Raw genomic sequence first — 17,523 nt, 5'->3', positions numbered from 1 at the left:
CAGACCGGGGCGCGAACCCGGTTCCTCTGCATCGGCAGGCGGACGCGCAACCACTGCGCCACCAGGGAAGCCCTAAGGATAAATTTTTAACTCTTAGTGATACACTTAACATTAGTTTCTTTCGATTATGAAAGCTTATGAGCATATTGAAAAAGTAATTGAAATATCTATGGTTCCTTTCAAATTTTATACATACTACATGGAAGTCATTGGCACAAGATAATTCTATTTCAATATTATTCTTCCTAAAATCTTAACATATACTTCCAAAATAGCTACTTTATTTAGGTAGTCAGTTTAGGATTTTTAATACCAAAGGTCAGAACATCAACTTATAGCCATACAAGAATATTTCAGGGAAAATAACAAATGGAAACTACTTTAAAACATTTAAGTCTTTGCTGTTTATTCCATAACTGATTAACATAAGTGATGAAGGAAAATATTAATCTTGGTTATTAGGAAGTGAAGGTACATTATCTAAATAATAAATTCAGGAGCTTGGCAAGCTAAAAGACAGTAGGAAGAGATGAAAACATAAGATTGCCTCACATCTTTGATAACTAGTTCTCCCACCAAGGCTTACTTCATTACTGAGCCATCACCAAAATAGAGATGAGAGTAAACTTTTTTGTCCTGGCAGCCTACCATGTTTGTTCTTCAGCTTAGAAATAAAGATTGCACCTGGTGCTGTAAAGGAAGGTTTCCAACTTTACATTTTTCTAAAACAGACCTCTTGCGTAAATTTAAGAAATAAACTGCCTCTTCTAAAAACTTAACTCAAAATGCAACACAAATTTTTAACTGCTAAGGATTTAAATTTAAAATACCTAAAAGCAGTGAATTCATTCAGCTGTTTTGAACATTGAGTTTCATTTCTTTTCTATAAACTCTCTCTTGATTGGGGAGTTCCATGAAGAAAGATGAATAATATGTAGCAGTTGATTAATGTGTCTTATAAAGTTCCTTTACTAACTTAAGCAGTGAGAATTCTTTGCTAAACTGAGAAATTACATAATTGCTTCTTAGAATAAAAAATAATATATGGTGGGCTTCCCTGGTGGCGCAGTGGTTGAGAGTCCGCCTGCCGATGCAGGGGACACGGGTTCATGCCCTGGTTCGGGAGGATCCCGCGTGCTGCGGAGCGGCTGGGCCCGTGGGCCATGGCCGCTGAGCCTGCGAGTCCAGAGCCTGTGCTCTGCAACGGGAGAGGCCACAGCGGTGGGAGGCCCGTGTACCGCAAAAAAAAAAAAAAAAAAAAAAAAAAATATATATATATATATATGGCTATAGTAAAAATTAACTTCCTGTAGTATAGAAAGATATAAAATGAAAAACAGAGCTACAGTATGATCCAGCAATCCCACTCCTGGGCATATATCCAGAAAAGACGAAAACTAATTTGTAAAGATACATGCACCCCAATGTTCATAGCAGCAGTGTTTACAGTAGCCAAGACATGGAAGCAACGTAAGTGTCCATCAACAGATGAATGGATAAAGAAGATGTGCCATAAATATATATATATCAATACATACACACACACGCACGCACGCACACAATGAAATAGTACTCAGCCATAAAAAAGAATAAAGTATTGCCATTTGCAGCAACATGGATGGGCCTAGAGGTTATCATACTAAGTGAAGTCAGACAAAGACAAATATTATATCACTTATATGTGGAATCTAAAAAATAATACAAACGAATTTATTTACAAAACAGAAACAGACTCACGGACATAGAAAACAAACTTAACAGTTACCAAAGGGGAAATGAGAGGAGGGATAAATTAGGAGCATGGGATTAACAGATACACACTACTGTATATAAAATAGATAAACAGTAAGAATTTACTGTATAGCACAGGAAACAGTCAATATCTTGTATATAACCTATAATGGAAAATAATCTGAAAATATATACGTATAACTGAATCAGTTTGCTGTACACCTGAAATTAACACAGTGTTGTAAATCAACTATCCTTCAATTTTTAAAAAAAGAGGACAAATAGAAGTCTCACAAATCTAGCTCCTCTGTCAGACCACAATCTGTTTCCCCCCAAAATAGCCACTGTTGTTTCTTGTGTATTCTTTCAGGAAAAAAGTGCATTTACAAATATGAGCATATCCTTTGTTTTTTAAATTCACGTAAAAGGGATCTCACACACACACACATTGCCCCTTGTTATCACTCACCAATGTCTCTAAGAAAATGCCTTGCAAGACATTGAACCAAGCAGATCATGCATTGCAGTGTATCACCGACCAGAGACAGAGAAAGAACAATTTTGTTTACTAACACCTTTCAAGAACTTGGTGTCAAAAATACTTGAGAGAGGTAGTCTGAATGGACAACTCTGTTTACCAGGAAACCAGTACTGATTTTTTAAGTCTTTTAAAAATCTTTCTGAGTGTACCATCGAGGTTCTAGTATTTATATATTTATTTATTCTTAATAAATTTATTTATTTTTGGCTGCGTTGGATCTTTGTTGCTGCACACAGGCTTTCTCTAGTTGTGGTGAGCGGGGGCTACTCACTGCAGTGGCTTCTCTTGTGGCGGAGCACCGGCTCTAGGTGCACGGGCTCTAGAGCACAGGCTTAGTAATTGTGGCATACGGGCTTAGTTCCTTCACGGCGTCTTCCTGGACCAGGCCTCGAGCCCGTGACCCCTGCATTGGCAGGCGGATTCTTAATCACTGTGCCACCAGGGGAGTCTCAAGGTTCTAGTATTTAGAAGTGCTTTGAACACGGAAAACTTGGAACCATAGCATTAGAGTCGCATGTAGATCTGTTTGCAGTAGTGAAGACTACATAAATAGGGAGTGATAACAGAACCTCAGTTCTTTTATTTAAATAGTGCTTTTATGAACATCTTTGTCACTAAGACTTTCCATACTTAATTTCCTTAACATATATTCTAAGAAATGTATTTCTTGAATCAGAGAACATTTTAAGCCCATTTTTAATGCCCGCTGCCAAATTGATCTCTGAAAGCATTGTACAAGTTTACCTTGTTATCAACAAGTTATGAAGGAACGGTTTTCACTTAATTCTCCCAAGCATTGTATGATATTGTATATTTTTAAATCTTTACTAGTATGAGCGGTATAATGTGTCATCATCATTGTTTGCTTCAACTTGCATTACTTTCGTTTCCAGTAATACTTTTCTCTTATGTTTACTTAACTAGGTTTTTTTCTTTTTCTTTCAGAGTATTTGTTCTAGTCCATTACCCATTTTTCTATTGGGATCTCAGTGTTCTTTACTCATACATCTTTAAGATCTTTATGTATTAAAGATATTAACTCATATAGGTTATGTGTCATTCAGCAATTATTTTTCCCAGAGTGGTTTTTTTGCTATATAGACGCTCTATAATTTTGAAACTTAGAAAGTCCTCCCCTTTTCTATTGTACAGTTTGATATTCAGTTCCAGTTTTTACTCAGTTTTTTAGTTTATCTCCTGAATTCCATCTAGAGTTAGAATCTCTTTGCTCTAATAGGGTCTGTTCTCACTTCTTTCTTATGCTGCATTAATCTGGCTGTTCCTGTACATTTTTACTTACTCTAGGTTTATAATATAATATGCTGATGGTATTGGTCTCACCTGTACCCTTTTCATCCCATCTATTGGCTTTTTTAAAAAATAAGGTTTGGGCTTCCCTGGTGGCGCAGTGGTTGCGCACCCGCCTGCCGATGCAGGGGAATCGGGTTCGCGCCCCGGTCTGGGAGGATCCCACATGCCGCGGAGCGGCTGGGCCCGTGAGCCATGGCCGCTGAGCCTGCGCGTCCGGAACCTGTGCTCCGCAACGGAGGGAGGCCTGCATACCACAAAAAAAAATAATAATAATAATAAGGTTTAATTTTTAGAATTACATACAATAAACACATTAAACATTAAAAGAGAACAGTGAACATTCTTTACCTTACCCATAACCATTGATTTCATGATTTCTTTTCCCTAGCAGGCATGTCAGATCTTAGAAGTGCATTTGCTTCTATGTTTAACCTCTTGAACTTCCCAGGTTTTACTTACTGCTTGTGTTGAATCTGGAACATGGCCATGATTTTCTTTCAACCCTTACGTTTCTTTTGTACCTACCTCTTTGATTGTATTGTTCTCTCTCTTTTTTTTTTTTTTTTTTTTTGCAGTAAGCGGGCCTCTCACTGTTGTGGCCTCTCCCGTTGCGGAGCACAGGCTCCGGATGCGCAGGCTCAGCGGCCATGGCTCACGGGCCCAGCCGCTCCGCGGCATGTGGGATCTTACCGGACCGGGGCACAAACCCGTGTCCCCTGCATGGGCAGGTGGACTTTCAACCACTGCACCACCAGGGAAGCCCTCCGTATTGTTCTCTTAAAAAAATATTTTTTCTGATTCGGAAAGTAGTACATGGTTATTGTAGAATGTTCAGAAAATATTCTGTTCAGAAGAACAGAATAATTCTCTGTGATTTCCCCATCCATTAGTAGCCACATTTTAGTGTTTTTCTTCCTATACTATCAACTTCACATATTGATGGTTTTTTCTTACACAGTCAATTTTAATATCTTTCTTACACAAAGTTATGATTGTACTCTTTGTATGGCTTTATCACTATTTTCACAAAATAGTCTATCATAAGTATCACAAATATTTACTTTATGTTCCCAGCACCCACCATAGTTTTTGGACATAGTAATCCAGCTGTGAAACAGAAATGGTCATCAGACTTCAGATAAGTAGGTGGCAGTGGCAGTGGCGCTATTAGTAATAGTAATAACGATTAATATTAATTAATAACATTAATTCATAGTTAACATTAATTGGGTATCTGTCACAATGCTAAACTTACTACTTATGTAATCTTCAAGATTATAAATGAAAACTCAGGGAAACCCCATGAGTAATATACTGTTATTTTTCCCATTTTGCAGATGAAGAACTGAGGCATAGTTAGTTTAATATTTTCCAGTAGGCCCCTTCATAGGAAATGATAGGATATGATCCTATGTCTTTTGATTAAAAAGATTTTACTCTTTACCAAACGCTTACACTAAATGTCACCCCTTAGTGCTGACCTAAAGATATTTTCCTGTGCTCACCCTTTATAAGTACTATAGAGCCCTCCATTCTCTCTCAAGGTCTTGGTGTAGCACTGGAGTTCATCACAAGATTGCTTTGTAGTGCAGCCAGGTCATTGCTTCCTCTGTCTGCACTATTAGAGCATCTAAAGTACTTACTAAATCATGCACATTACCTTCCATTTCATGCTAACATTCTGTTCTAAGTGAGCTAATATCTGGCTATGGTTTCAGTAGTTCTTGGGATAATGTCATTTGATTCATTTGCAGATTTCTCTTATCCATTCAGCATCTTAAAATCCCTTTGAACTTGTTCAGTTCATGTAACTTTCTTTTTTAAGATTTTACTTAGCGACTGGATCATACTCCAAAGGAAAGGGAAAATAAAATCTATTCAGTGGTAAAAATATGTCTATCATACATGACTCGGAAGTCCATAGATTGTGTCTGTCTTGGCACTCTGTTTGCCACCTTTTTTTAACCTCACAATTGCTGTCAGATTTGCATTTCAAAACTGTATGTTGAAAGTATTAACTATAAGTTTGCTTGCATTTTTGCTTTTTTTTGGTGGGACCAGGGGAGGCAAAGCTAATTCTCAATGTAAAAATAATTCTCAGTTTAAACAACAAAACCTGTTGACGTTTTGAAAGACAATCTGATGAAAAAAGTGGTCTGGAAAAGATTTAACTTGTTTTATGAGGAAGTAGTTTCCTAAAACTTGATCAGAGACTTTTAAAAAGAATCTACTTTGGAGAAAAGACCTGTCACAAAGATGGTGAGTGACTGGATCTGTTATGAATATTATTTTTCAAAAGGTTAAGAATAAGGAATGACAGTTGATTATGAAAGGAGGGGGAGTCAAGAGGCCCAGTATTATGTAGAAATAAAAGTGGTTATAGGGCATAAAGAGAATGATCTTTTATAGACAAAGTAAACTATTTGGAGTAGGGCTTCCCTGGTGGTGCAGTGGTTAAGAATCCGCCTGCCAGTGCAGGGGACACGGGTTCGAGCCCTGGTCTGGGAAGATCCCACATGCTGCGGAGCAACTAAGCCTGTGTGCCACAACTACTGAGCCTGCACTCTAGAGCCCACGAGCCACAACTACTGAGCCCATGTGCCACAACTACCGAAGCCCGCGTGCCTAGAGCCTGTGCTGCGCAACAAGAGAAGCCACCACAATGAGAAGCCCGCGCACTGCGATGAAGAGTAACCCCAGCTTGCCGCAACTAGAGAAAGCCCGTGCGCAGCAACGAAGACCCAACGCAGCCAAAAACATAAAAATTTTTTAAAAATTAAAAAAAAACCAAACTACTTGGAGTAAAAAGAAAAGTGGAACTATTATAAAGGATGAAGAATTAGGAAGATGATAAAGGAAAAATGAGAAAAATAGAACAGGAAATAAGCTAGCCTGTTATTCTAAATGCTCTTTGAAATGTACTTTGGTAGGAAATAAAATGAACCACCTCCGTAGAATGTTTATGTTCTTGTGACTAAGCACTTTATTAGTACTTTTATGGTTGCATCATTGAGGCTCTTATGATGGTTAGCATAGTACCTTTGCCTGTAGAATATACTAGCTATTGAATGAATGTTGAAAGTGATCTGTAGTTACTTGAAATTTGTTTAATAAGTCCATACAATGACAAAATAATTTTCTTGGTTGATAATATTTTTTGAAATTGGTGCTTTGCCTACGTCCTCATAACAAGCATTTTGAAAGTGTAGGAGAAACTTGGGTTTCTTTAAAGCTTGTCAACTGAGTATGGGAATTTTGGCTGTCAAAGCCAGATACTTATGTGTATGTCCCTGTTGGGGATAGTAAATTTGGGCCCAATTATAAAGTAGAGAAGCATTTTTCTTCTTTGTAAAACCTGAAGTAGCATGTCCTTAATACGCTTACGTACTTTCTGTCTTCTTCAGGAAAGCAGTGCTTCTTAGTCCTACGTCAGCAGCAGTTTAATGTCCAGGCTCTTGCAGCCGTGGGAGACCACGCAAGCAAGCAGATGGTTAAATTTGCTGCCAAGTAAGTAAGCAATTATATCCTGTTGTCAGAATAAACAGTGGTGGGAACCGGGGCTCCCAGGGCTTTGGACCATTTTCATGCATTAACATCAACGCTTCCTTTGTTTAAAAATGTAGTTATTTAAATTGTCAGTTCAGTGTTGCTGAATACATTAAACTTATAAAAGAGAAAATATGGAGCACAGACTTGAAATTCATTTGGAACTGCTGAAGCAGCACTCTCTACAGACAAGTCACATTTACTTTCAAGTAGAGTTACAAAAAGCCTGGCAGCGTCAACACTGCAAAGCAACTTTATTTTGTTGTGTTTGTTGAGCTTCATTTCCTCCCTCCCTCCCCTAGTTTGAGATTTGCATATTAAGCAACAAGTTTTCTAACTAAATAATAGAAGTGTTTAAAATAAAAGAATGTGATTTTGCAAATGATTCCATCCTGAAGAAGTAAAACAAATGTGCTAACATGTTACAGCTTTTAACTTTGACACCAAAAAGGTTTAAAAAAAAAAAAAAAAGTAAAGTTTGCTTTTTTTCCCCCATAAAAGTATTATTGTCTGGCTCAGGGTTCCTATAGAAGCTCATTGTTTTGTTCAATTTACAAGGGGTAGGATACAGAGATAGTGTAGTGGTTGTGCCTGCTGGAGGTCTAAGGTAATAAGAGTTGGTGATGTGGCTAGTTTTGTTTGCATGTTTTTCTCAATTTAATTGAAATTTTATTTCCACGATAATGATCAAAGAAGACTCAGAAAAATGGACAATTTTAAGTAGTAGAGTACTTCATAGGCATAAATATTTTTTAAAAGAAATTCAGTTGAGTAAATGTTACATTTTTTCTATTGATATTTTTAACATCTTTATTGGAGTATAATTGCTTTACAATTGTGTGTTAGTTTCTGCTGTATCACAAAGTGAATCAGCTATACGTATACATATATCCCTATATCTCCTCCCTCTTGCATCTCCCTCCCACCCTCCCTATTTTCTATTGATTTTTATCTCTGTTCTTTATATGTATATATGTGCTTTCAAAGATGAGTTAATATAGACAAAATTATCAATTTTAGAACTAGAAGGAGACTAAAAACTGATCTAGGGCTTCCCTGGTGGCGCAGTGGTTGAGAATCCGCCTGCCGTTGCAGGGGAGGATGCGGGTTCGTGCCCCGGTCCGGCAAGATCCCACATGCCGCGGAGCGGCTGGGCCCGTGAGCCATGGCCGCTGAGCCTTGCGTCCAGAGCCTGCTCCGCAACGGGAGAGGCCACAACAGTGAGAGGCCCGCGTACCGCAAAAAAAAAAAAACTGATTTAATTTAATATCTTAATTTATGTTTGGGCCTTCCCTGACTCCCTCAGCACAGTGGTTTACATATAATGGATGCTTAGCAACTGCTTTTGGTTAACAGACTTATTTATCCAATTTAGTTTTATTGTATCATAGCAATACCTGCCCTCTGGTTTAAAGACTCCAGTGCTATTAATTACATCAATTTACTGATGTGCTCAGAGGTCTCAGTACCACTAGCTCTACCTCTCCCTATCTCCCAGTCCTGCTGCCCAGAGACTGTCACTTTCATCTCTTCTACCTGTATCATTTGGTGATTAGGTTTGCTGTTTTAATACCTAGTCCTTAAGGGTATATGCTTGTGGGGTGCATTTGTCACCTAGCCTTTTCAGGTCAATCTGTGTCCTATGAAGTGGGACATAGTAAATGTGGTCCCTAGAAATAAACTTTGTCTACACAGAGAGCCCCTGAAAACCACAGACATACATGCTAAATTATATTTAATATACTGGAAAATACTGGGGGAAAGTCAACTTCAAGTCAACAAACTATGGCTTCTGTCTTTTATATATTAAATTGGTTCTGAAAACTAATATATGAAGCTGATAGCTTCATATAGAATATATTTTTTGTTAAACTGCATTATAACCTCAGTATTACATTCTTAAAGGATTATAGTCTGAAAGTCTTTCGGAAATCCCATTCACCCTTAATCACTAAGAGGCATTCTACTATCAAGAGAACAGTCAATTCATTTGATATCTCTAGAGGTAGACACATTAAAGTAGTCCACAAATCGTTATTTATTTTGGATCTTCTCAGAAACTCCTGGGACTTGACTGACAGCAATTGACCATATCAGATGTCAACCAAAGCTTACCAGCTGGAAAAGATACTTGCACACAGAACTTAGTTCACTAATGCCCTTATAATATGTGTTAAAGAAAGGCTTTCATCTAAAAGGGATAGTGTATGGGTGATCTTTTTTTAGAATAAGGGAAGAATTTAGATAATTTAACCTGGATTTCATAATCCTGAAGTGGATGGAACTCAATCAAGATCTAGATCTGATTTTAATCTTTTTGTTTTGTTTTTGTTTTTGGCTGTGCCACTTGGCTCGCGGGATCTTAGCTCCCCAACGAGGGATTGAACCCAGGCCCAGGCAGTGAAAGAGCCGAGTCCTAACCACTGGACTGCCAGGGGATTCCTGAGATCTGATTTTAATCTTAATTCAGGTTTAACAATTAAGTTGTGACTTTGATTTCTTTTTTAAAGCAAAGAACATGTAGCTATTTTTAGTCCATTTAAAAAACTGAACTTTATATAATTAGTAATGTGTGGGAAAAGATGGTTTCATAATAGAGCTGTTGCATGTTATAAAGCCTTTGACTGGTTATATACAGGCGAATGGACCCAATTTTATACAATAGGTTTAACATGTGGAACTTAAGTTACAATTATTTAACTTTTGGCACTACTCATACGTTAAGGTGTCTATCCTGAGTAATTAACAATAAATGTGTTAATAGTTTTTGCTACCTTGTGAAAAAGGAAAATTCTCATGACTCTCTGGTGAAAAATGATGAGTTTTTAATTTTTGTGGCTGGTTGATAAGATAATTTTCTTAGGAACATGATTTATTGCTCCTGGTATGTCAGTCAGTTTGTCTTTATGTGATTTTGCTATACTTCTAAGGTAGTTCAGAAATCCTGATCTTCCTTGGTAACAAGTCTAAAGCACATATCCTTTCTGACAGAAAGGCAGTAGTATGATCTTATATTCAAAGTACCAATTTTTAAAGAAGAAAATCAAGAACAGAAAAATTTTACTTTGAAAATTACCTGCTCTATTTTTAAATAATAATAAAGTGAAATTGTAATATAAATCCTAAAGAACTTTCAGAACTTTTAGGAAAAAGATGTGTTGGTTTTTTTCTTCATCCTTCAAAATCCTTTTCTTAAAAAGTCCGTACTTGCCAGAAGTTTCTTTTTAAGTGCTATTTTTATCTAAAATCTTTAATGGCTTCCTACTTCCAACCATGTTCAATATTAATTCTACCTGCTGGTTCCCCCTGTTATTTCCCACTATTTCTCAATATCCATGCTTCAGATTGGGCAGTCTCTCCATGTCTACAATGACCTCTTTTCTAATTTTACTTCTTATTTTAAAGGCTTTAGTTTTATTCATTAAATCCTCATTCTTTGTCACTTAGCTTATTAAGCCCATGTTCTTCATGATCCTCACTGATTGGTTTCTCTTTTCATTTCTCTGGGGTCCACAAATGTGTTCTTGGGAGATTGGAAGTTTTCTATATTTTTTTAAATTTTAGTGTACATTTTGGTGGTTATCTTAAAGTTACATAAGGATACTATGCCATATCATTTTATAGGCTAACTTACAGCAGAGAACTGCTGTGTAAATTGTGTTCATGCCAACTGAAGCCAATGATATCCATGTTCTGTACAAATGAAGATTTCACTGTAGTTTGAATAGTGACATGCTGACAAGTTGGGTTACTAGGTGGTACTTGGTAGTTAAGAAGTATTATGAACTTTAAAAGCCTGTGCCACTCAAGCATATTTATTGAATCCTATTTTCATCTGTATAGGGGCAGCATATAACTAATAGTACAATAGTTTCCATGCAAGGAGAAATGTTTCTATTTCCAGTTCTAGTATTTATCAGATTAGATACCCATTTGATTCAAATTTCAATTAACAATACTACATTATTAACTTTCACTGGAATAAGATAGTTTTATAAAATTATCAACTGATATTTTATTTAAATTGTCATTCTTGGTTGCTCTTTGCAGAACTTTGGTTAATTATGAGGCCTAATTATCCTGAGTCAACTTCAAAGTTAATGTTTTATGGAATTATGAACAAGCATTCTTCATATTACTAGTATTAAAATAAAAATACAGAAAATTAAATCTAGAACTGGATATGAGGCTACAGCTTTATACAGTAAATTCAGCAATTTAGTTTTAACAAACCTTAAATTAATATTGTTAATTTGAATTTTGTTGTTTTTAATATTTGTTTCAATTTTCTTTAAAAATTCGCTTTGAGGAGAGTTGCCTGGCTGTCCATTGGTTAGGACTCCACACTTTCACTGCCATGGGCCTGGGTTCAATCCCTGGTCTGGGAACTAAGATCCCACAAGCTGAGCAGCATGGCCCAGAAAAAAAAAAAAGACTGTAAAACTTCGCTTTGATTTCAAGTTAAGGGCTATAACCATAAGGCATTTATTTCTACTAGTTTTATACTTGTAGGTATTTAAGTAACATGATAAAACTAATATAAGTGTTTACTGAGGGTCCCCGATATTCCCAAGAGAGGCCATTAATCTATGCCATATTTAGTTGTGCTTAATTCTTACCAAGCTTATTTTGAACTGAAAATTCTTGGGGTTTTGATGAAGAAAACTGAGTTCACAAAATAAGTCATCATAGAACTACTAGGATGATTTAAACCTTTAATTTCTACAGCGTGCCAATGGGCAGTGGAATGTAAGAGTGGGCCAGGGACTCGGCTCCTCACTGAGTAGGCACATGACTTCATAAATTGTTTACTGTATGTTAGTCTTACTTCATTCTTTACAGCTAAGACCCTTCTTTGAAAAATTTTATTTCTGCTTGCCTGGGAAATATTAAAGTCTGAGATTGGGTGTGGCACTAATTCACTGTAATTGAAAGAAGTTACTTGACATATAAACCAAGCTTGTGCCTGTCTTGGAATTGGAATACAGATTTTTATTGTGAAAAGGTGGTTTATTATTTCAAAAAATATTTACACAATTGATGTTTTTTGGGTGCTGTTTTGATTTAACTGGCAAATATATGGTTTCTCATGTTTGGGCATTTTGAGTTCTTTGCCTCAATGAATTGTTAGTTTATATCATCAAAGCATTTTATGTTGGTACGTTACTTGAAAAACTAGTATGTAGCAACTTTATAGCGTGTCCTCTTTTCAACTAATCTTTTATTATACCTTGCCCAGGATTTTAAAATTATTAATTTGAATATGGGTAGCTATGGTACGTTACTTGAAAAACTAGTATGTAGCAACTTTATAGCGTGTCCTCTTTTCAAATCTTTTATTATACCTTGCCCAGGATTTTAAAATTATTAATTTGAATATGGGTAGCTATGTAGATCTGTGGAGCACATTTCTCATTGAGTACAGTAAGATTCAACAAATTATTTGTGACAACCAGAAAGCTAATAAATTTGTTGCCAGTTTTGCTGAAAACCTTTAATACTCAAGTTTCTGTGTTTAAATTTTAATAGTTTTTGTTGCTATTAGAATATGTAAATATGAGAAAGAAAAGCTTAGAATATGTGTTTTTCACCATTATTCATTTTTGAGGGGGAGCGGAGAAGGGGGTAAATAAGAATCAAATGGAAATCATTTTGAAATATATGAGCTATTGACTGCCTAAAATTATAATTTTCGTGATCACCTAGCTTTCACCAACTCTCAAGTTTATCTGTACTATTAACAATAACAGTCAGCATATATCAATATAGTATAGGATTTCTTACATATTTTAGGCATTTATTGTGACAATCTAGTATAAAAAAGCACTTTGAGGGGCTTAAAACTGTAGTGCCTAAAACAATGTAAAATAAAAGGTAAAAACCACTATTCATACAAAGCGTATGCTGCTAACCTCCCATCATTATCTTGTGTATATTGAGTAGATTATATAAATTATGATGGGGTACTCTTCAGTGACCCCTGTAGCAGGTGCCTTATATTTTTTAAATGAAAGGCCATGGAAAAAAGCTCCCCCCCACACACCTACACTTGGACTTTTATTGCATGTGAAATATTATTTTTAATATTTAAGAAACTTAATCTACAATTAAAATTTAGTATGATTATTTCCCTTTATCTTGCCAAGCTTTCCAGTATCTACCATGAATTTTTATATTTATGGGGTGCACCCCAGTAAAGGTTCAGTGCAGTGGTCACCAGTAGCTTCCCTATCTCATGTACAGGGGAAATAACAGATTTGATTGTAACAGTAGCAGCAATAATAGCTAACTATTACTGTATACTAAGTATGGAGCTGCAGAGTGCCATACTTGCATTTTCCCCCTTGGTCCTTATAGCAGTACTGTGAGGTGTGAATACCATTTTGTCTTTTTTTTTTTTCTTGTCTATTCATTTTTTACAGATAAGAACGTTGATACTTAAAATACTAAGGTCTCTTTGACTCTAGGCTCATGCTTCTGTGTCATCCTGCCTAAGATTATATAAGGATATTAGTTCACAGCCCTCCACATTATATGTAGCTTACTTAGAATACAACCTTAATGTCATTGAAATACGTTGGTGACTGGGAAAGGGAAACCCTGTTGCTTTTTGCCTCAAAAGTATCTTTTCTAGAGTGTGCAGTTTATTCTGGTATATATCCTCAAGGAGTAGATAGCTATTTTTTTTCTTGAGGGTGATAATGACATTTAAATACTGTCCCCGAGTTATTGAGAATGAAAACTGGTGAAAAATAATAATTTTGGTTTTAAAAAGTATAGCTGATTATAAAGTAATAAAAAAAGATTTTTGTGTTGTCATAAATTGATGCTAAAAACAGTTCCAAAGAAGGAATGAAATGTTTTTCTAACCATCAGTAATGCTAATGAGCTTGCCTCCTCTAGCATAAAGCAGTAGTTGCCTTCCTAAGGAATCACCTCATTGTTAAAAAGCATGCAATAAAATAGTTGCCTTCCTAAGGAATCACCCCATTGTTAAAAAAAAGCATGCAATAAAAACAGTGGGGTGGGGGGAAGGTAGTTAGAAAGTAGAGAGTTTCATGGTTGCAAAGACAGTTATTTTTCTTGAATAATTTTAATATAAAAATATTTGATAGCTATAATTATAAATATGAAACCTAAAACTCACTAGGCAGATTTACATCTTCTTTTGCTTAATCTGTTGCCTTTTCCTTATCATCATCAGCACTGCCACACAGTGCATCTTATACGTATTCTTATCACTCTTGCTGTGAGAAGTAAAACACAAAGTCACTCAACAAAGCAGCTGTGTGGTGTATGTAAGTGATGTGGAAATAAGACCACACTCAGAATTTAAAATAGGAATTTATCATTTACCAAGATTCTGGACTCAGGAAGGAAATGAAAGAGTTTGGCTGTATGGATAACTGTTGCTGTTCCTTAACATATCACGCTCTTTGTAACAAACTTGTACAAACTAAACTTCTGTCTGCTAGAATTGCTCTATTGTCAGCAAAGGAGGAGATCTTGGACATTGAGGTACGGGTGTCCTTTTGGGTTAACTTTTTGTAGAGTGGTGCTAATAGTCAGTCAGTTCTGTTATTATAATAAATGCATTCCTAAAAAAATACTGTGCGGGCTTCCCTGGTGGCGGGCGCAGTGATTGAGAGTCCGCCTGCCAATGCAGGCGACATGGGTTTGTGCCCCGGTCCGGGAAGATCCCACATGCCGTGGAGCGGCTGGGCCCGTGAGCCATGGCCACTGAGCCTGCGCGTCCGGAGCCTGTGCTCCGCAACGGGAGAGGCCGCAACAGTGAGAGGTCTGCGTAATGAAAAAAAAAAAAATACTGTGCTATGCAAAAGTATGAAATAAAAACCTTAAGGTTTATGCAGAAAATAGGTAAATAGCAAAACAGTCAAAAACTTCAGGGACTTACCTGGCGGTCCAGTGGTTAAGACTCTGCGCTCCCAATTCAGGTGACATGGGTTTGATCCCTGATCGGGGAACTAAGATCCCGCGTGCCACACGGTGCAGCCAAAAACAAAAACAACCTTCATCAGTGACATAGTTTTATAAAAAGAACCTAATTTTATTGAAAACATAGAATAGTTTTATACATATTGAATGGTGGAGAAATACATGAATACAATAAATCTTTCACTTTATCTTTACAAAGACATACTGTTTCTGAGTGGAAGTGGGTATCAGAAGAGTTGCAGCTTGGAAATTATTATCAAGTGGTACAAGGAAGGCTGTCTGAAATTGGAAGGAAAGTTGGACCACCATATGGGGATGGGTGTGGCTTGTAACGCAGGTAGATGTTTGAGGTATGTGTGTTTTATGTATTCCTGTGTAGCTAAGTTCACCTGAGTACAGTTGTCTGCATTGACCTATTGTTTCTCCCAGATGAAATCTGGTATAGGCAAACACAAAATTCTCATTATGCTCAGATTGATACCTAATATATCAATTGTGTTGGAATTAATTCACATTTACAAAACAAGTGTTAAAGCAAAACTATACTCTTAAAAGAGATAATGATGCTTGCACAGTGAGTGGGTCCAAATATAAGAGTCTTATCTGTTTGCTGACTGCTTATGTGTGGAGGTGAGGAAAAGAAAGAAGTGGAAAATGACTTCAGAGTTTCTAGTTTGAGAAACTCTGTGGAAAAGACACCATCAATCTGGAGTAAATTCCCAGGATGGGCTGGGGCTAAACACAACTCACTCTCTGGAGCTGGATGGGCTCACCTTCCCTTAGAGCACTTGGCCAGGGCAAGTGTGGATACTGAACAGGGGTGGGGTTCTGTTAGCAATGAAGAAGGGGAGGGATTTGGATAGACAGCTGTAGTATCTCCTAAACTTGCTTATTACTATGTTGAGTAAATTGGAGAGAAGTTCCAACCTTTTGAGTTCATGAAAAGCCCAAAGATTGAAATAGGTTGTTTTACTGAAACCATTTTATTTTCTGGCTGATAGGATTCTGCTCCTCCTATTCCAAGTCATCCTCTCATTCTAAATGTTTTCAAGTGACTATATGGAACAAGTTGGCCTTAAAATTCCTTACTTTTCCTCCCCTATCTTCACCATTGCTTCACTTTAACAGCTCACAGCTTGGATTTTGCCCCTTAGAATTTCATTTTAAACTCCAGTAGCCATTCTCTCTAACCATAATTCCCACCTTTCTACCTCTAATGCCTCCTAATCTTCTGCTGGACCTCATCAAGACTTGTAGTTTTTTTTATCAATCTCCCCATTTTCTCCTAGTTTTTTCTGTCCCCTTTTGACCTCACACAACGCCAGTTCCATTGCTACAACTACACTCACTGCTTCCTTATCCAGTGTTCTCTGTCTCTTTGTTTCTTTTGCCCTGCAGATGCCCTACTAACTCCCTGCCCCATATACTCTTGATCCCATAATCTAACACCAAGCTTAAAGAGTGTATTGTGTATTTGTGGCAGAACAGCTGATTTTTATTCCTCAGCTGGGCCCGGTAGAATATATTCCACTTTTGTAATGAAAGTAGAGGTTTATAGGCTGCCTCTTTTCATTGTTTCACTGAACTCTTCAGGATCTCATTCCTCTTTATCCCTTAGTTTCTGAGTATAATTATAATAAGAAAATAAAAATTTTGAAAATTCTGTGAGTTTCATTGCTTAATATATTATCAGCCTTCTATTATGATTAAAAACAGCATATGAACAGCAACATATAAATGCTAGTGGCTTCTATTACTTATTAAATAAAGCAAAAATTCTTATAGATGTTTTTAGCTTACTTTAGAAATTTGAGGATCAGTGAAACAGGAGATAATTCAAATGAATAGTAACACATTCACTGTGGGAGGCTAGCAGCTTAGTTAGTAAACCAACTAACCATTCTGCTAGAATCTTTGGTTTGGAAAACAGCATAGCTAGAAATACGTTCGTGAGGAAAAGGCCATTTCTAATCCTCATTTAATTTTCATTCTGTCTTAGATCTTTTTTTATATTAAATGCTTGTAATTATCTTTAGTGCTAGGGGAGTGCCTAAGGACTGTTTATTTATTCTCAAGGTATTTCCGTCTTGAAGGGCAACCCAAAGAGACTGGACATTTAAAACATGTGAACTCCTACACAAAAAAGTGGGAGAAATAATGGTATTTATATGCTAATTCCATGAGGCCCTACATTTAACTCTATTCCCTCTGGCCATATACCAGGTGGAAAAAAGCAAGGACTCCACTATTAAAAATATCAAATCAAATAGTTCCAGCTGGGGTTTCCTAATCATTTAAGAGGCAAACTATGAGGTCACTTTTAATATCTTAAATAGATAACTATCTTAGCATTTACTTTAGATATTAAATCTGAGGTGTTTATCTTTCCCTTAATGACTAGATTTGTACCACTAGCAGTTTCTAGCTTTTTAGTATTT

The 17,523-nt window shown here is 36.6% G+C and overlaps 1 protein-coding gene across 1 annotated transcript in view; it reads left to right on the top strand.

The window, feature by feature from the left end:
• The window catches only part of DARS1 (aspartyl-tRNA synthetase 1), a 67,029-nt gene that overhangs the window by 12,172 nt on the left and 37,334 nt on the right, over nucleotides 1-17,523 (top strand). Inside the window, exon 4 of the mRNA XM_007129485.4 lies at nucleotides 6,988-7,090. Coding sequence (XP_007129547.1) covers nucleotides 6,988-7,090 — 103 coding nt within the window. The remainder of the gene's footprint in view (nucleotides 1-6,987; nucleotides 7,091-17,523) is intronic.

Source organism: Physeter macrocephalus, chromosome 2, assembly GCF_002837175.3.
Source record: "Physeter macrocephalus isolate SW-GA chromosome 2, ASM283717v5, whole genome shotgun sequence".
In the NCBI taxonomy this organism is placed as follows: Eukaryota; Metazoa; Chordata; class Mammalia; order Artiodactyla; family Physeteridae; genus Physeter; species Physeter macrocephalus.
This window is presented reverse-complemented; position numbering and strand designations above follow the sequence as displayed.